Source organism: Halyomorpha halys, unplaced genomic scaffold (genome assembly GCF_000696795.3).
Source record: "Halyomorpha halys isolate HHAL.00 unplaced genomic scaffold, Hhal_1.1 Scaffold1049.1, whole genome shotgun sequence".
In the NCBI taxonomy this organism is placed as follows: Eukaryota; Metazoa; Arthropoda; class Insecta; order Hemiptera; family Pentatomidae; genus Halyomorpha; species Halyomorpha halys.
Genome location: NW_027106174.1, coordinates 14,006 through 37,206, shown reverse-complemented (window position 1 = coordinate 37,206; position 23,201 = coordinate 14,006). Strand labels below are relative to the sequence as shown.

At 30.6% G+C, this 23,201-nt stretch overlaps 1 protein-coding gene across 1 annotated transcript in view; it reads right to left on the bottom strand.

Moving 5' to 3' along the window:
- Positions 1-23,201, bottom strand: part of LOC106688073 (acetylcholine receptor subunit beta-like 2) — a gene marked incomplete at its 5' end in the record, with an annotated part of 44,899 nt that overhangs the window by 9,188 nt on the left and 12,510 nt on the right. Inside the window, 1 exon segment of the mRNA XM_014432357.2 lies at positions 19,566-19,678. Within this exon segment, the coding sequence (XP_014287843.1) occupies positions 19,566-19,678 (113 nt within the window).

Sequence of the window (23,201 nt, the reverse complement as noted above, 5' to 3'; positions counted from 1 at the left end):
TTTTTACTTTTATCATGCCATAGGCGTTGATGACCAGAGGGTTTTACGCCTTTAAGCAACAATCAACAACAACAATTTTCGTAATCACTCTTTCCTCTAAATTACACTGATTTTTTTTATTCAGTCTTTGCTCCTGGAAATGCGTGCATCAGTTAGACTCAATTTTTTACGACCCATTTGTATTATTCAACTATACATGTAAAAAAAAAATATATACGGTGATCACTAAATACCTTTTTACATGACAGAGGTATTGTTATTAATTTTTTTACTGTTTTCTTTTATGGTCAAAAATTATTTTTTGGTGGAAGTTAATTATCATCTTTTTTTTTTTTTTTTTTCATTGTCTTTCTTTAGTTACAGAGCTATCAATATTTCATTAATGTATTATTTCTTTATAATTGATATTTATTATTCATAAATGTTCAACGGCTAAGCATTGAATGTATTTAGGAGTGTATTTTGACTATATCCCCCATTAGGAATTGTTTAAAAAAAAAAAGTAAGACCTTGCAAAAATGTAAAGCCCATCTGGGCAAAAAATAAATTATAAAAAAAATTGTACTTTTATCGATCACCACCCACACTACCTTCCAACAATCTACTTCATAGATTTAACTATCTTCTTCCAATTTGACAAATCCAAGTTTTTTTCAAATTCAGGTAAGTGAAAGTTTTGTGATGTGCAAAATCGAACCAGATGTTTCTTTCCCTTCAAGAAAAATTTCCTAGTCTCAATATTACAGATGTACAGGAATATTTTAATGCAAACTAGATGGCAATAAATAAATAAAAAGGGAGCTGAAGTACTTGTACTACTCTTTGCTAATGACCGCCATCGGTTTAGTGGCCTGAGAGGCATCTCGTCCTCAGCTAATAAATATTTCACCGGGACCCTGCGCTTTCGAAAGCCAACTGTAACAAGAACTCTATCTACTTAGACCCTAATGGCACTTTCATACTTGGATATTGAGCCCCTTTTTAAAACCGCCGTCCATTTCAATTCACCATTAAGCCTGGCTCGAGAGGTTTTTTAAGTGTCACTTTAAATTTTCTTTTCTCTCCATCTTATATTTCCACTTGTTTCAAGTGTCATCTCATAAACCCGGAAAGGGTCTTAAATAATAACTCGCACTAAGCAATCAATTGTGCAGTAAATTTGCTTTCAAAACCCTAGAAAAAATAAAAGCTAAAAATGAAATATTAATATACATACTATATAACATACTAGCTCTTAGTAATGCTTTCATTTTTCATACATTCTACACCACACATTGGTTTGGTTATTTTTTATTATTTTAAGAAATTTATTTATATTTACAACTGTACTATTGGATCTTCCTCTTGCCTATGGAATTCTATTTCCTCCTTCATTCATTCTAATACCCTTCCAATCTTTAAATCCCGTATTTTCTACCACCTTCTATCCACCAAATTCCAGAAGAATAACAATTAGAAGTTTCAAATGAGATTTAAATAGATGGAGAGAGAAATAATATTTAACATAAATATTATTGGATTTTTTAAAATATTTATTAAGCTAAGGATACTAGTATTATAATTTATTTAATTTATATACAATTATCAAATATTATCAAATTATCAAATGAATAGACAGGTATTGATTAACATTATAAACAGTAGTAAAGCCAATATACCAATGTAATTTCATTCTACTATCTGAAAATTTGTAAACGCTGGCCAGATAAAAATCTCACTATATGAACCATGTAATTATTCTTAGGGGACATATGTCCCAGAATAAAGTTCTTTTTTCATTTCATTTATATCCTTAAGATTTATTATCTGTTAGAAGATTTATTTTATTTCATTTTTTGTTTCATTACCTTTAGGTTTATTTATTTATTATTATGTATTTGATAACTTTGATTTTTGTTTTATTATTTTTAGTTAACTTGTATTTGATTATTATAATTTTTTCCCTTTTTTATTAGAACTTGAGTATTAATAATATGATATATAGTTTCATTTTATGTGTTCTATATTTTTAAGATATATTCTGTTAATTATTATTGTTTATTTTTTATCTTAACAAATTCATAATCATAATCATACTTATGATGGGCTATAATTTCATTTTAATTCTGAACATTTTTTATTTTATTCTAAGGCTCTAAATCATAATTCTGACACCTCAAATATTATTCTAAAGCGATCAGTCTCAGAATAAATTAAAAATTTTATTATTATTATGATTATTATTAAAAATATATTTTTAATCACCATTAAGACAAATCACCATTCCACCCTTACTTCTCCAAAAAAGATTTAATAGGAATAATAATTACCTTATTAATATTCTCACTATTGATTTTATTAGAACCACGAAAATTAGGAGATCCTGGAAATTTTATTCCAGCCAATCCACTAGTCACCCCAATCCATATTCCACCAGAATGATATTTTCTTTTCGCTTATGCTATTTTACGATCAATTCCTAATAAATTAGGAGGTGTCCTGATGGATGACTTGATTTGTGACTAAGTAAGGAGTATTAAGGATTTTGGATTGTTAGGATTGTATTCGAGGGAACTACCTCTACTGCTATAAGTAGCAGTCTAAAATAACGTTTCTATATTAGAAAGTCTAAAAGCCGTTTTTATTTCAGGTGCTTCAGAGGATTATCTGGAATGGAAGAGAAAGCAAACTTAGAAACAAGTGGGTTTGGGTGGTTAGTGAGTTTATAATGAAAGGATTGATATCTAGATTGGTTACATATAGAACATAAAGGTCTTTATGGATGATTTTATTTGTGAAAAAGTAAGGAGCATTGAGGATTTTGGATTGTAAGGATTGGATACGAGAGGAATTCGAAGGTTTAGTAGAGCTCCAAATCTCAACTCCTTAAGTCCAGATAGGCCATATTATAGTCTATATAAATGATTTTTTTTTAAAATTAGTTTGAAGGTTAGACCGTTGGTCTAGTAAATTTCTAATTTCCTGTCTTTTCAGTCTTAAAGTGGGGCTATGTATAAATATTTTTTCTTTAATTTTTCACCTCTACAGGCTTTTAATACAAACATACTCATGTACAGGTGTGCCTAATATATACGTTCCCTCATCCAAGCCTATACAATTTTTGAAATTATTGTAAGGTTTGCTTGTTTATAACTATGGAAGTGTTTTATTTTTTTAGAGTATTGTTAATTTTCAAACATTCAAACATATGGAATTGTCTTAGGAATGAAGTACTTTTCTGAAGTAGTAGTCGTTTCTGCTTTATATCCCAAAGATTAATGAACTGTTCATTGACTAAAAACAACAGTCTCTAAAAACTGTTGACAAAAAAATTGTACATAAAACGAACAGACTTGATTAGTACAAATAACCGATATGAAAATCATGACTTAAATCGGAATTTTTTTTGATTTTGAAATAAATTATTTCTATAATTGCTAATTTCAAAAATGATTATCATATTCTAAACAATTGTTACTTGCTAAAATTATTTTAAATAAACCGTTGTTTTTACTTTATATCCTCGATTATGAAAAGTTACAATCGATAACGGGCGGAAAAAAATAAAACTTTATCATTATCTATTTTAAAGAACAACTGAAGTGCTTGTCAAATTAGTATAAATATTACCAGAGGAATGTTTAATGAAAATAAAAATTGATTGATTCATCTCACAAAACGGTGTATCGTTATTTTTGCACCTCACTGCTTGCTTATTTGTTTTATAAATGTCAAAATTCGTTGAATTTTAATTACACTTCTATTGTTTTATTTGTTAGAATATACTTTTTAGTACCCATTTACGAATTTGATCTATTTTTTATTATCAGATTGTAATACGAAAGGAGAGATGGTGATTAAAATTCTAAAAAAAAAGAAAGAAAGAAAGAAAATTAAAATAAAATTCGGAGAATAAATATTTTGGTGAACGATGAAATGAAAATTGTATTAATAAATTCAAAAAATAAATAGACTGCTATCGTTGTTTTATATTACAATAGCAATGAATTGTTAAACAAAAGTAGTCCCTTATTTTTATAACAAAAGTTGTCCTATAACAGTTAAATCTATTTCTTGTTATCAGATTCTAATAGGAAGAGATAGAGAGAAAGAGAAAGGGAGGGAGAGATGTTGATTAAATCTTTTTAAGAGGAGGACTCTCCACTAGTATAAATAAATATAAATACCTAAAAAAAAAACAGAATAAGGAGAATTTAAAGAACAAATATTTAGGTGAACCATGAAAATAAAATTTTATTAACTAAATATAAAAAAAAAAAATTGCGAGTTATTGTTGTTTAATATTACAATAGCAATAAATTGTTGAACAAAAGTAGTCCTATATTGGACTTCTAACCCGTGATCGAGAAATGTCTCCCTAAGGCGGAGTTAGCCGACAAAAAAGATATTCTTTTTAGTGCCACCATCTCCTCGGGGGAGCTGTTGAGTCGGATGGATACCAGCAATGAAACTCGAAGTATACACCTCCGAGTAACTGGGCCTCTTCGTATGATTAGAAATCTTTAAAGAAGTTGAAGCCCATATTTTAAAATTTAAGTTTTTATCTTTTTGTCCCTCATTTTCAGAGACACCATAGAATGACCCAATTCAACCCTTTAATATATCTTGAGGACATACATTTTTATATAAATATAATTAAACAAAAATTAACTTAGCAGTTTTTGTTTCTTCGAAAAAAGTTGAGGAAGAAAGTAAGAAAAAGAAGAACTGTATTAGGAATGAATTCTCTTAGCAAATTTGTTTTATTATTTTATTTTAGGTGTTTCGACCACTTGGGTCATTTATACTGCGTTTAAAAATTTACAAAGTTAATAAATTACTTTTTTTAATTTATTTATTTACATTTAATACTTTATTGAACTAAGAATACATCTGGTAAATTTTATGTTAGATTATAGATTATAGATCAATATACCGATTGATAGAACTCCAACAGCGTACCTTGAGAAAAAGATCTCCGGGCCATCTGCTTTTCAGGCAACTCGGAGACAATAGTCTAGAATGGAAGAGGAAGTAAGGTGAGAAACAAGTAGGTTTAGATGTTATGGGAGGATTGATATCGGATTTTGAGTAGATCAGTTACATATAGAAAATTAACGGCTTTAAAGATAGTTTTATTTGTGACAAAGTAAGGAGCATTGAGGATTATACGAAGGAGTTTGGATTGTAAGAATCAGATACGTTTTTTACTCAAATTTACTGTTTTCACTCTGTCTACCAGACTGTAGCGTTAAGAAATACTTCATGCCTTAGGATGATACAGAAATTATACCGACAAAATGAAACTTCAACATTCAAGAAGAACCTGTTCAAGTAAGGCAAAGAAAAAAACTGAGTGAATTTGTTCCTATGGACTTTGACATCTCCTGTGCGATGTTTCTCGGATAGGTCTCACATCATTTTATTATTCCTCAAACATCTTTGAATAAGAATTCAAGTATTGCCATCTAATGGCAGCTATATGAAGCATTAGACTAGTGTAGCCATCTTGGGTCCTGGAACAGAAGAGTGAACTGCCTCAAGATCAAACTGCCTTTTTGGCTGAGATCAATAATTCATTATGAGTGAATAGTTCTTTACCACACTCAGGCGGAGGGACGGAGAAAGGATGAGAGGAAGCATAAGAGAAGAGAACATGTATATGCAACTTCAAACTCTCAAGTAAACTATAATTTAATCAGGTAAACTGATCTACTCCTGTGACTCGAATGATGGTCTGATCTCACATTACCGTCAAATATTGAATTTGTTTAGCGGGTCACTGAAGAGGATCTAGGAGGGTGAATTCCGGAGAGCGAATTTGTTGATCGGGTGAATTGAATAATTATGATAGGGTGAAATTGGAGGAGCAGAAATGAGAAAGAAAAATAGGAATGAATTGAAACATTTGTATTTGTTGTACAGACCGAAATTTATTGTAAAAGGAAACTGTAGGGGGAAAAAAAATTGTTTATTATATCTTATTTATTGTATCTCTTTTTTTATGATTATACCATGAATATGTAGTGTAAATATGTCCGATTACGGATTGATAAGTATGCTGTGTGAGATAGCAACCTAATGTATTTAGGCAGCATAGATAAATAAAGTATTTCTCCCTCTTATGTAATACAATTTAATTAAATCAATAATCAAAATTATAAACAAACAACACCTTTTGTACAACCCATTGGCTTAATCACTCATAATTATTTAGTTTACAAGCAATACAACAATAGAGGTTATATTTTCAGTTTGTTCACCATACATAACTTTAATTCAAATACAGTCCACTCAATTCAAACCAGGGAATAACAATTAATTTGGGTAATATTCTCCAAAATTTATTCCTAAAATTGTTATTTATTCATAAAACGTTTTTTTAACAAAGAAAATATGTTTCATATACCCTATTATTGTTTTCTTAATTGCCGTAGATAATTCATTCTGCAAAAAGAATTTTTAAAAAGGGCTTTTTACACCGAGAAATACCATTAACAACATTTTCTTCAGGTAAAATTATTGAAAAAAATTCAGAAATAAACTTTTTTTACGTCTTGAAACCTTCGAGAATCTCATAGAGTGAAAAGAACAGGTGTTAGTGGGACATCATTCATATCCTTGGAATTCATGATAAAAAAGGGTGTACTATAGTTTACGGCATTACGGAGTGAAATTGGTACAACAAAAAATAATATATCTTAATATTTGAAAAACATTTTTATTCATTGATGAAAGCGAAGCCTGATCTTAATTTATATTGTTTACAATTTATTGAGACTGGTTATTATTGTTTAAATAAATAAATTTTATCCAATTTTAGTCTCACAACACTGCTTATTTCTTTATAAGTTTTGGCCAATTCGGCCAAACTAAAATTGTAGAATCACACCATTTAAAAATCAACTTTATGCAGGCTATTCTGCCCAGGACAAAAATTAAATCTTTTTATCCCAGTCAACCTTCTCTATTATAATTTTTCAGAACAGTATCTATGGCATCATAGCCTGCATATAGTTGATTTTTTAAATAGTGCGGATTTAAATTTGTATTAAGATTGTACTTAAATATGGCCGAATTGGCCGAAACGTCGGACTTATAAAGAAATAAAAAGTGTTGTGAGACTAAAATTCAATAAAATTTATTTATTTAAAATATAGGATAAAAATTATATTGCAACAGTGCAAATATATATATTATGTTTAGGAATATAAATACATGCAAAACTGTACCGCCTGTTGGATTATCTTCTCTCAGACTATTCATACGGGTAAATGAATAATATAAGATATTATTTTACATGGAAAAAAGTATTGGGCTGTGATAAGTTTATAAGATTTTTTTTTAGTTATCAATAGGGGCATAATGATTCGCTTACGCTGAGTTTTCATGGGAACAAGCATAAAAAGTATTTATGGATAAAAACCTCTTCCAGTTCTAAACTTGATCTCTCTCGCCCCACCTACCTGGAACAACTGCTATAAATCACTGATAAAGAGCTGACCAACTTCTGAAGAAACTTTTTTTTTTCCTTTGACTTAAGTCAACGTTAAAAATCTGAAATTGCCCCCTAAGCATACTTTAATTTCAACTCCCTCTCCCATGCATTTATCATACATTTCATGGCTTTTAAATTTAGAACTGATGATATCATTGAGATGTCATCGCATAACGTTTGGTTTTTACATTTTCTTTTTTTTTTGTTTCTTACCCTTCATTTAAATAGGATTAGTAATTCATACATATACATGAAATGTATTATATATTATATACTAAGTATTCTCCCTTTGATTGCCTGGTGGCATTATAAGGTGTTGATATCAGTCTAGCTAAGGTGGTATAGTCTGGCTATAGCCTTAGGCTACGTCATGGAATTAATGGAACTTGAATTGGTTTTTAGAATTGTTATTTCACATTGAAAAATATTTAACGTAAGTAATTTAAATGGGAATTAATTTATGAATGGAATATGGTCCGGGTGCGGTAAAAAAAAACTCAAATAGTAGATAAATATACTATTTTATTGAGCCAACGTTTCGCCCCATGTTGCAGGGCTTCGTCAGGGCTAAAAAAGATACAAACACTATAGTTACAAAAAGGGAAAAAAAAAAAAGAAAAACATAAGTGTAAAATAACAGGGGTATAAAATGTAAAAAAAGTAAGATATAATAAGAAAAATTAAAGGTTGTAAATAGTAAATGAAAAGGGTAATAGTAACAGATAGATAAGAGAAGAAATATTAACGATAGTACAAATAAAGAGATGAAAAAAGAAAAAAAAAATACAAATCAAATGAGACAGAATGCATACCTGTTTTGACGGCAGTCAAAAACAAAGTGACAGTTGGTATTGGGAGGAGTGGGGACGGCAGTTATGCCACAATAACCAAAATAATTGTAAAGTAAACATAGTAAAAAGTATTTAAATTAGGTGAACAATAAATGGTAATATACATAATAAGGGGAAAAGAATTATTTAAAAAAAAAAAAAAAAAATCCGGGAATTAATTTAATGAATGACATGACAATATGACAATAAAGGAAAGTTTTAATCGTATATTTAAATGTTATAATTCATACCAGTACTTATAATTTCAACAAAAAATTCGAATTTGACAATTTCTATCTTTATGATTAAACTGGGATGTATAAATATTTCTCAAAAACGATAATTTCTGTTAAGTTAAAATTAGTATTAGTTATTTCACATTTTCTGTAGTTGTGAAATAAGCCTTAGTTAAAAAAAATCGGACGTTAAATGATTTCAAATTGTATATAGGTGCGAAAGTGTTATTATTTTATTGTTAATTAAATTTAAATTATTTTATTTTTATTATGGGATTAGTTTTATTTGACTATACTTTTGATGTAGATTCATACTTTCGTTTATACAAATCATGATAGTAATATCTTCTATTTATATATTTCTTTATTATTATTATTTTAAATTTAAATTGTTTTGATTCTGTGAATACAATTGTTATTTTGTACATATGTTCCTACATATGTTTTCAGAGGTGTGGAAAATTAAAATAAAATCGATTTTTAAATTGTGCTGTTGCGAATCGTTTTATTTCAACTTTTGGAGTTTAGTTGTTGTTGTTGTCTGGGGCTTAAGGGCGTAAAACCCTGAGGTCATCAACGCCCATGTTTCGTGCTTTATATTTTATTTCTATAATTCTATTTCACTTTAATAATTTCGAGAAAAAAAAATTAAATAATTACTTCTGTTGGTATTTTTTTATTATGTATAACAGATTTTCTGGTTTAAATCTTATTCAAAAGGCCATTCCTTTTTAAGAAAACTAAGACCATTTCCACGTTCTTCTGGTCATCATTCAGAGCATCCGATACACTCGGTCCTACTCCCAATCTACTCAAGTTCGCAGAATAAAAATGGAATTTTTCAAATATATGACTGATCGTAAGTATACTGTTGCAGTATTGACATTTTGGAGGTGGCTGCTTACTGATCAGATATCTATGAGTTAAACTCGTATGACCTGTTCTTAATCTGGCAATAGCTACCTCCTCCCTGCGATTGGAACGGTATGATGTGGTCCATGGTTTAGTGGTTTTTTTGATGGTTTTTAATTTGGATTAGTTTGGAGTTTAGTTATACTAAAGCTACACACGAGCAGGTTATCATAAAATCGATTTCATTTTCATTTTCAGCACCTCCGAAAATATTTATAGGGACCTCAATATGTTAGAAATCCGAAAAATTAAAATAAACTGATATACAGCGTGCGATCACATAACGGCTCGATTAGAAGTTCGAAAAGTAAAAATAAATCGATACTCAAGCATTCGATCATAAAATAAAAATTTTAGCTCCTCTGAAATCTTAAGAAGGGACCCCAATATGTTAGTGTAACCACTAATGGGATTAATGAATTAGTTATCGGGTTTTTTTTAACAGCTAAAGATAATTTTAATTAGTTTAAAACGATAATCAATAACTATAACAATCAATAAAAATTAGTTCCAATTTTTTAGGGGAACTAATTCTGATAACAGTTTAGCTATTTGTTTGTCGTTAGTTAACTAAATATTAGTTAGCTAATGGCCAAATCTGACTTCTAGTAATAAACTATCCATAATAACAAAATTATTGTAATTCAGACATATGGCTATTTATTACCATCGTGTGAATGTATAAATTCACGACTTTCCCATAGGGCTACTATGAAAGGAAAAGGCATAAAAAAAAGAACATAGTTAAGGAGGAGAGAGTTTACTGCTTGGTTTCAACGTTATACTCGTAGTAATAATTTATTTTTTCTTTTTACGAAAATAACAATTTAAAAAAATAATAACCCGTATAGTAATAATTTCAGTTTACGAAGCTTAGCATCTAAAACCAGGTAGAGTAAATCTGATTTAGTCACTGGATAAAAAGGAAACCATAAAAGTAGAACATAATAATAAGGTTGTTTTGTGGAATATGGTCAGTGCCTCCTGTACACATTACCTCTACTATAAATGCATAAAAATTTATAGTGGATTATAGTGATCTCTTAAGTGACTTGCATGAAAGGGTTTGTATATAAAGCACTGGCAAAATACACTATATTGGTCCTATTCATTTTTAGGGACGGTTTTGTACTTATTTTTAGCTTTTAGCTGACATTTATATAGTGAGTATAAAAAGCCTTATTAATCGACATAATTTTTTTCTAGTATATTTCATATCCTTTTCTACTAACTCTTATATCGTGAAAGTGAAAGTAAATTAGAAATTTCGAGAAAAAAGTTCTAATTTTAGTAAAGATTAACAAATCAGGAGGTTTCCCAATTTTTTTTTATAATTTACTTATTGTTATTTACAACTGTATACAATTATATACAACTAGTAAATTTGCTATTACAACTTCTTTGACGTTACTAGATAAGAAGGTTAGAAAGATAAGGGCCATCTTCTTTTCGGACGCTTAGGAGGATTATCAAGTATTGAAGAAGAAGCCAGGTTAGAAACAAGTGGGCTTAGATGGTTGGGAAATTTATCATGGGAGGATTGGTATATGGTTCTGGCCAAATTGGCAGCACATGGAACATTGAATACCTGATGGATGACTTGATTTGTGACAAAGTAAGGAGTATTAAGGATTTTACGAACGATTTTGGACTGAGAGGATTGATATTATATATGATATACCAGAGGGATTCGATGGTTTAGTGGAGCCCCATAACTCCGTATGACCAAATAGGCCCTATTATAGTCATGTAGATCAGTCTTTTGTAATGGTTTGGAAGTTTATACCTTTTGTCTAGTAAATGTCGTAATATTCGGAATGACGAGCAGTTTCCTGTCATTTGAGTCTTGTATCAGGATTCCTTGTCAGTCGTTTGTCCAAATGTAGTCCAAAGTAACGGATCTGTTCGGCATGAATAAATGTGGTATTATCAAAGGATACAGTGGGCAGGTCCAATCTTCCAGTTTCGGCTCTATTCTTAAAGGGTTGTTGATTTCCCAATCAAGATCAATTGATTTAATTGATTCTATGCATAACGATACCCGTCAGTTTCTTCTTTCCTTCTCCCTTCAATCTTCGCTGCCTTATGCTAGACAGCCAGATAACTTTGATATATGGCTGGGAAGACAAATGAATGGTTTCATTCGATTTATCGTCCTGGCGTTTCCATGTTTCTAGTTCGGAAAAAGTAATTAGAAATGAGCCCAGAAAATCGAGAGCATATTACCAATCTAGATGCTGAGGAGTGCCATAATTCTACTCTTCTACTTTTCTTAGCAAAACTCACGCAGGGTATTAGGCCACGCCCCTTGATGGCAACTTAACGTTGAGGTTAATAGGGATTTCGCTTATTAATGTAATTATCAGTAAAACCGTTCATTTAATTGCAAATATGTAAACAATTGAAGTTCTACTAAACGCTACTTACAATAATTTGGTATATATAAAATGAAAATTCATTAAACTGATATCGTGAATATCGGGGGGCTTTTTCTCCGTTCTGTTCAGACTCACTTCAATGTCAATATTAAGGATATCAAAATATATTTACTCTTCTGAAAATTAAGGAGGGGATATAATATTTAATTAACTTGGTCAATTTTTCAATTGATGTTTCCTGGGAACAGTTAATAAAAAATTAATGCATTTTAAGGGAAAAATATAAAGTTTAATGCGAATAAATAATTGTTTCTGATAAAATGGAGAAATTTGTGTATTAAAAAAATGTTTTTTTAATTCCCCTGCCAGCAATTTCTGACAACGGGGTGCGGCAGCAACTATAAACTTTTTATCCATTTTTATATGCCCCTCTTCCTGGTTATTTCAGATGTACGTGGGAGAGGGGGTATCTAGAGGTAACCAACCTATTCTAACCATGGTGGGTGGTCAAGTTTTTCATTTATTGGGACCGATCGACTATCAACTGTCAAATATGATATATCGGATGCCACGCCTACGAAAGGAATAGAAGTGTATCCTTCCATTGTAATCCTTCTTCCAAGGTAAGATGTCGGGTTGGTATTATTAGCGTATACATGTGGCCGTTAGCCCACACAGTATTGTACTAATAATTATAGTACTAGGAAAACCCATAACACGATATTAGAGTCCCAACATCAAATGGCATAGTTTAGGCGATGTTAGTGACTGAAACTGCCGATAAAGATAGATCAGGATGGTAACTCGGAGGGATAGTACTGTCACAAAAGTGAAGCAGGGGCTTGTTAAGATCCTCTTCAAGGAAAGGAGGAACTTTTAACCAAGTCGACGGGATAAATAAAACATTTTTTTTTTTTAAACTACACAAGTGAAGATGCGTTAAAATAAAAAAATCGAATCCACCTAACCAACCAGAAACTTCGCAAATATCATGAAGATCGTCTTTGGAGATCAAAACAGCCAGATAGATAATAATTTCTTTATTAATTGATAAATATTTTGAAAATCTGCCACAAACTTTTTATAGGAAAAATTGTATAGGAATATTGCTAATTGAACACATTCATACCAAAAATAAAAAGAGAAAAATAAATAAAATCTCTATACGATATAAACAGAAAAATAAATAAAATGAACATAATCAAACAATGTAAAATAAATTATATACAATGTTTACAATCTCGACGTGAGGATCCCCAACCCTACGCATAAAGGTTAGGGTAGAGCCCTTCGAAATCCCAACGCAGCCCTCTCACCGCGTCACTGGTAATGAGCCAGTGAAGGCTGAGTAAGTGCGATAAGGCCGTAATCACTCTCCATGAGTGGAGCATCTAGCCATTGCCAGAATCAAAACAGCCAGAACGTTGTATTAAAATTATTTTAAAAAGAGTCGACACCAAGGTATCACCTTTGCAAACCTCTTTGGAATAGCCTTAAAAATACAACCCGAATACCTGGCCTTAGCTGGAAAACTTTTCGAGATTCTTAGGACATTATGAATTTTACCTCGGGATGAAGATAATAATAAGTTGAAACTATTCAGATAATGGGGTGACAGCCGCGCGCCGCCTCAAGGCAAATATTCCGGGAATTTTTGCCGACGAGGACACAAGGTAGACAGGATTACATAGCTGCGGAGACAAAGCAAGGGCAACAATGCCTCCAGAATGCTGAGAATCCCCCAACTGGAGGGAGTTCCAGCCACGGTTAATGAGAAAACACTCCCTCTCAACCGCCCCAGTCGGAAAGGTACGTCGCATTTTTGGCTTACCGGAGGGGGCGGGCTTACCTTAGTATGCAAAAAGGAAAGCTCAACTCCTGGGCTAGACTTTTCTATTTTATTTAATATTATCTTTCCTTCTTTCTTTCGACTAAACAAAGGAGATACAGTACATATGGAAATTGTAGAATATAAGAACATTACGAGACAAACCTTAAGGGAATTTATAATGATGAGTAAATAGTTGATCATGGATTATATATATATAATAGCGATGAACACAAATAAGTAAAAACTTATTTATTAGTGCCAACGCTTCGGCCAGAATTTCAGGGCCTTCATCAAGGCTAAGAAAAGAAAACAAAATAAAAATCATAACGAATAAAAGGAAATACTGAATGATAAGAATATATCAAACATTACATAAACATAAATAATGTCAACAGATAAAAGTGGGGAATAAATAAGTTTATCATTTCATTTTATGTAATTTTTATTTTGTACATATATTTACTTGGTAGATTTTCATATATATTTTATTGTTTGTTCTTTTCTCTTTCTTAATTTTAATATTATTTTTCTCATACAGCCTTTATCTTCTTATAATACTTACAATTAGAATTTAAACGTCTTTTAAAATTATTTGCGTATGTATAATGGTAGATATTTTCTGATTATTCTGTAATTCCTTTTATTCATTATGGTTGATATTTCCATAGCCTCGATGAAGACCTGAAATTGTTGCCGAAACTTTGGCACTGATAAATACGTTTTTACTCATTTATGTTCTTCACCATCCATATTTTCCTCATTATGGGAAATTTATTTCAACTCTTATTTGTGATGCTAAGTGAAAATTATGATTAGTGCATAACCTCATATAAAATAAAAACTATTATTAGAAAATTTTCAGTAAAACCTCGCGCTTAAACAAAGGGCGCAAATTTTTAAAAAATCCGAAAATTACTAAATATAAATGATCAGTTTTAATCCTACAACTTTACCAGTGATGCGGCGAGAGGGATGCGCTGGGAACATTTGAGCTCTGCTCTACCCCTCACACGTGGGGGACAGAGTGGGCTCAGGTATCCTCAAGTCGATTGTGTAAATATTGTATATTAGAGTGTAAATGTGACTAGAGACTATATCATTTTATCACTATGTTATTTTATTTTTCATACAGATAGTTTGATTATGTTCATTCTTCTGTTTGTATATATTTTAAGAGTTGTTTTTTTTTTTTTTTAATTTTATTTTAGCATGTATGAGATCATCCATCACTATTACCTATTCCCCACCAGATTGTAATATCTATCAATATATAAAAAAGAATTAAAAAAAAATCCTACAACTTAAACTTCAAAGCTTTATTTATTTGTTAAAACTTTATTCTTTTTCTTTTCAGGAATTTATACCCTTTATATTTAACTTATTTATTCACTAAGTCATCCGAATAACGTTTCGGGCTCTTTTGGTATTAATTGATTGTTTATTAACTGTTTTAATGTTTCTTTCTGTGAAAATGGCTTCTCTACCACTAAAAAAGAGGAAAATTGAGAGAAGGGCAACAAAAAAATTCATTAAAAGCAATGAAAAAATGTTATCCTACAAAGCAGTTGAGCTGCTTTTTAGAGTCCATTGATGAACTTTGAGAAGACACAATTTACTTTCCACATTTTCTAAGCCAAAATCGGGTAGGAGGTAGTGGCGTAGTCGTAAATTTTCCAGTGTGCGAACGCTGAGAATCTTCTGAGAATTGAATAACACCGGGCAACTCAGAATGCCCCCAGATCATTAAAAGGTGGTTTACGAAGTGCTCACCGATTATTAGCATTAAAGTCAGTGCAAAAACCAGAGTGGGAAAGCCGCCCCACTACACCATTGGTAGAAGAGCAGTTCTACCTGAATCTGATGAAATGGAATAAGTGCGCAGGATTCACTCATGTGTGGATGCCATTGCCCAGCAAGAGTCTTAGGAGGTCGGTTTCCACTTTTGTAAACATGAAGGGCTTAAAACATCCATTTGCCCTTCAGGTGTCAAACGTATGTCCACCAATTGTGTGATGGGTATAATATGACAGGGATACCTGTGTCCATGATGTAAAGAGCAACCTTCAAAATTTATTCATACCATATTGCTGCTACCTTCTCCAATAAATTGTGTTGAAATTTAATTTGGATTTTTTCTTGGTAATAAATTAAAGTTGACTGGGTAGTCCGTATTTCGGACTAAGATGTTGCCATTGCATTAGGTGGAAATTACCTCTGATGACAATAACTTCCTTACATATTTTTATACTATTGTAATACACAAGAGGCTTACATGGAACCCACATACAAGACTGAAACGACAAGAAACTGCTCATCGATTTCGATTGCTACAACAACTTCTTGACAAACGCTCTAAACTTCCCAACACAAAAAATTATTATCCACTATGATAATCAGACCAATTTGGACATATGGAATTTATGTTCAACTCTCTACCAAACCATCAAATTCCACCCGCATCCAATCCTTACAATCCAAAATCCTATGTAAAATCCTTGATGCTCCTTATTACGTTACAAATAAACTCATCCACAAAGACCTTAAAATCTCATTTGTTGCGGATTTGGCCCAAAACAGATATGCGTCTTTTCATTCCTAACCCATTAGTTCTTAATCTCTCATCCTTAACAATCCCTGATAATCCTCCGAGGCGTTTGAAAAGAAGATGGCCACGGGACCTTCTAATTTAAATTAATGCTTGAAGTACCACCAACGGGTTGTTCCTTGCCAAGATTTTCATGTGTAAATAAAACATTCCACAGATTTACTTATTGTATTTATTATTTGTATAGTTGTAAATTACATTAAATAAATAAATTTAAAAAAAAATTGTAATGCATTTTCAGAAATTTAATGGCCCACGATTTAAAGTTACAAGGTGTAAAATGTATGGAAAAGTGTAGGTAATTACAGAGAGGAAAATGAGTTTGGAATTTATTTAATTGAGGTAATGGATCAAAAGTGGCCTCAACAAATACTTATTTAATATTTTCCTTTGGGGTTGTTAGTTAAGGTTTATTATTATAATAAGTGTGTTAATTTTCAATCAATATCTAGAATAGAATTTTTGAATTTTTTTTCCAGGTTTTAAAATTATTATACGGTACGTTATAAATAAAATTCCAGATAAGTTTTACTTTTTTAGTAAACTTAAATAAGTATTATGTTACTTCTCTGTTGAAAAAGAAGAGTAGAGAGTGCATTTAATTTATAGTAAGAGATGGCCTTGCAATTAAGCGGGGTTCTGATGTACTGTCTCGTGTTCTATAAATCTCTCTGATTTATCATTTAATTTAAACGGTTCTCTAGCAGCTTCTCTCTTTCGACGCTAGGGGTCGGAATGCTATTCGTTGGGACAAAGTACAGCTAATTTTGAATTAACATATAATGTCAAAAATGTCTTTAATAATAAATAAAATTAAAATAAATACATACCATTAAAAAAATCGAATTCTGAGTTTCGGTTTATTTTTTCACATTTCAGATTTTTTATGTTAGTAAAGAAACTCGATAATATGCAACCCATAAAACACGCTTCTACAAATAATTTTTGAAAAATAGTTGTTTTTTTACTGATACACGCGTGTGAAGTCTGTAATTTTCGTACGAAAATAAAACAATTGCCATCATTCCAAAATTAGTTCCTCATATTCGCGGTAGATTTTGCCTTGTTTATAAGATACAGCCAACTACATTGATAGTACAAGAGGCGAAAAGGAGAAAAAAGCCAGTTATCTCACCCCAATTTTTGATTACTTTAATGAAAACTATGTATAATTAATAGTCAAAATTGATAAGTCTGCCAAGTATAGATAGGGGTAATAAAAAATGGCGGCTGTTTCAAAATGATAAAAAAAAACTAATTTTTCATTCGGAGCTCTGTATCTTAAAAAGTAGCAACTACGCAATAAAACTTAAAAAACCTCATTTGAAGAAGAGTAAATTTGCTGAATTATTAGCCCTAAAAGAGCTATTCACGTCCAATAGTTCTTGTGGTATAGGTTTTTAAATAGCAAAATTTCTTAAAAATCTACAGAAAGACTAGTAGAGTTAATGAATTTATTTTGAAAAATTTATATCTCAAAAATCATTCGACGTACAGATAGATGTCTATTAGCACTCAAATTAAAGCTAGTTTATTGAGCTATAATGTTTATCTTCGTAGGAGTAATAGTTTTTATTCATGTAAATTTATATTTATATGTGAATATCATAAAAACTACTACCCTTCATAAATCAAATTTATTGTCCGAACAACTATAAATCAATTTAATCCCACCCACCCAAACCAACTTTTTTCTAACCTCTCTTCTCCTTCATTGCCTAATAATCCTCCTAGGCGTCTGAAAAGAAGATGGCCTCAAGATCTTCTCCTCTAGAAATGTTATTGGAGTTCTATCAATAGGTAGATTCTCCATATATTTGTATCATGTCATGTTATAAGTTATAGAAAATTTACAGTTTTATACATATTTATTACAGTTGTTAATAATAATAAATAAATTATTAAAATAAATTTTACTACTCGTTGCTCAAATTGTATAACTTTAATTTACATGTAGAATGTAGTTCAGATTGTAGTGTAAGCCGAGAAAAAAATTAAAGTATTTATCCCAGCATTTTAACATTTTGTAATCACTCTTTACTTTAAATTGCACTGAATTTTTATATTCCGTCTTTGCCACTTAAAATGCATTCTTCATGAGTTAGGCTCAATTTTTTACAATCTACTTGTATTATTCAATTACAAAATAAAATATTACACTGTGATCACTAAATACCTTTTTAAATGATAGAGATATTATTATTATTTTGTTTATTGTTTTATTTTATAATCTCAAATTATTTTTTGGTATAAGTCAATTATTTATTTTATTATTCTATAAATATCATTTGGTTTATTTTTTGTTTTCACTTTCTTTCTTTATAATTGACATTTATTATTTATATTTTTTCAATAGCTAAAGCATTGGACATAATTAGGAGTTCCTTTTGAACAAGACTATACATCCCACTATCAACTGTTAAAAAAAAAAATGTAAGGCCCATCTGGCCAATCTGATAATAGAAATAATAAACTTCATTTCTACTACAATTAACAATGAAACGCATTTTTCACGCTGGTGTGGAGAGGAAAATACGTATACGCACGTGTAAATGAAAGTAGTAGACGAGATTCTAACCGCCGCACTACCCCCAAAATCCCTAAACTTACAATCTACCCTCGCAACCCCTAAAAAAATTATCAAAATTAGATTAACCATTCAAAAGACTGTGCCCGATAGAAATTTGACAACATACTGACACAGAACCAATTTTTGAGTACATATTTTTTTTTATTTCTGGCTTGGATGTAAAGTTTCTTTATCTTCGGTAGCTATGAAGTCAAAATAAATAAATATACGCAATATTCTAATAGATGCAGAGCCTCAACATTTACCTGATGGATGCCAACAATCAACCAAAACTCAGCAATATAATATTATCTTGATAATATTATTCGATTTGTAAAACTTACAAAAATTTGTTAATTTTATTTGATTCATAAAACTTACAAAAACTTTATAATATTATTTGAATGGTAAAACTTACAAAAAATTATCAAGTTTTGGTAAGTTTATGAAGTCAAAATAAATAAATATACGCAATATTCTAATAGATGCAGAACCTCAACATTTACCTGAGGAATGCCATGCGTGAGTTTTTGAAACAAAACACCATTTCATGGATAACAAAATTTCATATCAACCAAAACACAGCAATATAATATTATCTTGATAATATTATTCGATTTGTAAAACTTACAAAAACTTGATAATATTATTTGAATCGTAAAACTTAAAAATAACAAAAACTTGAAAATAACAAAGTAATATTAGTTATAACTTGTAATTAACTTACTTCATTGTCTTTGTCTGAATCCTTGATGTGCTGTGCGATAAACCTTACTCCTTCCAGTGCTTGGATAACTCCAGGAGACATATTCCTCGGTATCATATTCTCTCTTTCTGCAGCTGAAACAGAAAGGAAAGAAATTTTTTTTTTATTTTGATTATTTTATCGATCGATATAAATTATACATTTGCGTTTTAGATGCTATATTTTGAATCTTTCCACAACCAAGTCCAAAAAAATGGTTTTACCAGAAAAAGTTTGCTTGTATAGAAACTGGAACGTTATTTTGTATATAATCCCACCATTTTATCAATTGTAACAAAATAACTCCAAAAATAGAATTATTTCAGAATAGATTGCACATTTTTTTTTAGTTGTAAAATTGATAAAATTGGTAACTAAAATGAGCTCTATAACGCCAATACTTCCAAAGCTCTCCAAACTTGATTGAGGAAAAATCGATTATTTTCCTCACAAAATCAAAAAATGGTTTAAAACTTTCGTTCAACAAGAACAATCATGTGTAAAAAATTTATGTAAATTTAATCAGCTTTATTTTTAATAAATAAGATAATGTTTATGCTCAATGGTTCTCCTTACAACGATAGATAACCAAAATAATGGATAAGTTGAGAAAAAAAGTTTAAGAGAAAAATTGAAATAATTTTTTTTTTAATGATTTAAGTTTAAAAAAGATAAATAGAAAATAAAAACTAGGTGAACAGAACACAAAGATATGATTGTACCCGAAACTTTAAATTTCCAAAAAGTAATTACTAAATTATAACATTTATATGAAATTAATAAATTTTTCGTATTCTCTTTGAACTAGTTTTCTTCAATTTTTTATCCCTATATTAGAATTTAATTTTTTTTTTTTAATGATAACAACAACGTTAACAGTATTTTTTAATTTTTTTCTTGAATTGCACTTGTTAATATTTTTAGTTATCCTCCATTTTAAAAATTCTCTTCTCGGCTTTAATAATTGTTAATTAAATTCACTATAAATTATATATATATGATTGTGCTCTTAGAACGAATATTTTCAACGACATCGCACAAAATGTGAAACCATTACATTTTTGTATACTTTAAAAGGAAAATGGTCAATGTTTTGAAAAGTAATGGTCAAACAGAGTTAATTACTGTTTTAAATTGTGATAAATTATATCAGATTGAAAAATTGTAATATATATTGACAGTTATGACCCAAAATTTATGTTTAGGTTTCAATAAACGCGAGATTTGTAAGTAACAAATTCCGGTTAAGGTCAGCATTCGATTTACAGAACAAAGTTTAATTGTTGGAATATTAAGAGACAATTTTTTTTTTATTGGTCTGTATTATCTGTAAATGATTTCATTTATTGTATCAGGCAAAGATTCATATTTTAAAAAATCCATTTGAGTTTCAAACGCTTTCAACCAATTACATGCACCTTGCTAGCCTTCGTAGGTAGCATAAGAACGTAAGGATTTTTTTTTTTCTTTTCCCTTTCATAAGCCCAAGACTCCCATTGAGTCCTATACAGCCTTTTGACACTTGGGGGGTTATCTAAAGGTGACCAACCTATTCTAACCATGGTGAGGAGTCCAGTTTTTCATTTTGCGGGGCCACCACTCAATGATAAAAGTCAACGCCACAGGCCGGATTTCAACCGACGCTGTCCACAGATATCAGATTGATAAACCAGCACCTAACCACCAGAGCTACGGACATAAAGACTTATAAGGATACTATAAGCATAAAAAAAATGAGTCCTATTAAAACAAATGTAAAAAAAAAAACATTAATTAAAACAGGTCGATTTAAGACACCTCGAAATATCTCAAGAGGAGATCGGAAAACCAAAAATAATAGGATGCAGTCCTTCCCGGCCAATCCATACCACTCTAACCCTTTTTTTTCGTTTCCTCCAGTGGAAAAATTAGGTGATAAGTAGAAAATATTTTTAATTCCTTAGCCCTTGTCTTACCCGGAGGTATTTTAAGATGGATTAGAGAGCGTCCGCTATACCCCGATCATGCGGTGTTCCTATATTATCTATGAAACAATTATTTGAAACGAGAGGAGGAGACGTAAGTTAATTAAATCCAACAAAATTAAAAAGTTGCTGAAATTGGAGAACGGCGTGATAAGTATAATTGGAAAAAAACGAGTCCTAATAAAACATAAGTGAAATTAATCAGCAGGATGTCTTCCCGAGAGACAAAGAAAGTCGGCAGGTTTAAATACTATGTTTCTTGCGTAAACCAGAACGTGTGCCAGGTGTTATGCTAAAACCCAAAGGTTTACAACATTTTGTCACCTAAATGATATTTAAAAAGGAATAACTACTAAAAAAATATTACATATTTCTAATTTACAAACCATCTCTAATATTATTTTAATATGTACTGTGGAGATTTATTTATATCCTACACTGAATGATGGTAAACCTAATATCAGCGCCGAGTCAATATATAAAGATATACAGAGGAAATCAGTGACGTTGATATGAAAAGAGTAAAAAAAAACCGGTTTCACGCTCCACCGAGAATATTAGATCAGGCAGAAGAAATCCTTCTCCGTGATGGAGATGGTCCTTCCTTATAAGAGAAGACATTGAAGAAGGATGGTCTACTGATTCCACGGACTCCAATAAGGAGGACCTAAGGAGTTCCTCTAGGATAAAGTATGTTTCCTTTCTCGAGCGATTTATCTCACTTTACAACCCTTTCAGCCTCTCATCGTATGAGATTTGCAAGGCTAGCCGAAACCGGCTTTTCGTGCGGGGAGAATTCCTAATTCGAGGGATTTTATATATTTATAAACATACAAGTTAACATTTCAGTAGTGCATCCCCTTATGGTGCAAAATATTCGCGTGTCATCTGTTAGATGCCTTTTATACTCGGTCTAATAATAATTACAAAATTGCTTTAAATATTACATAACTTAATATTACAGAAGGTTATCAATTGATCGTACGTAATTAGTTGTAGGAGTATGATCCGGATGGTGGTAAAAAAAGGTATACAAATTTGCAAAAGAGAATTATAAATGACTAACGATTCACCCTATTTTGAAGAGCATATTCACTAACACTTAAGTATAATAAGATCATACAAATATACATAGAATTAAGTATCAGAAATTACGAACTAAACCAAAAGGATATTTTTGAAGCTACCGCAGTGACAGAGACGAGATGGTTCTCATAGCCCAAGAGTAAAAAAAAATCAATTATTTCATCCCAATTTTAGATTACTTTAATGAAAACTATGTACAATTAATAGTCAAAACTAATGAGTCTGCCAAGTATAGGTAGGGGGAATAAAAAATGGTGGCTGTTTCAAAACGTTATCAAAAATTAATTTTTCATTCGGAACTCTATATCTTTCAAACTACCTACAGCATTAGAGGAAATTAGCTAAAATATTTGCTCTAATAGATCTATTTACATTCAATAGTTCCCAACATATAGCTTTTTAAAAAGCAATATTTCATAAAATATATAATATACATAAAATATGTATTGAAAAATCAGTAGTTAGTGAATTTATTTTGAGAAATCTATATCTTAGGAACGATAAGACGTACTGATGTCAGCACTCAAAATAAAGCTAATTTAACTTACTATAAAGTAGTTTATGTCAC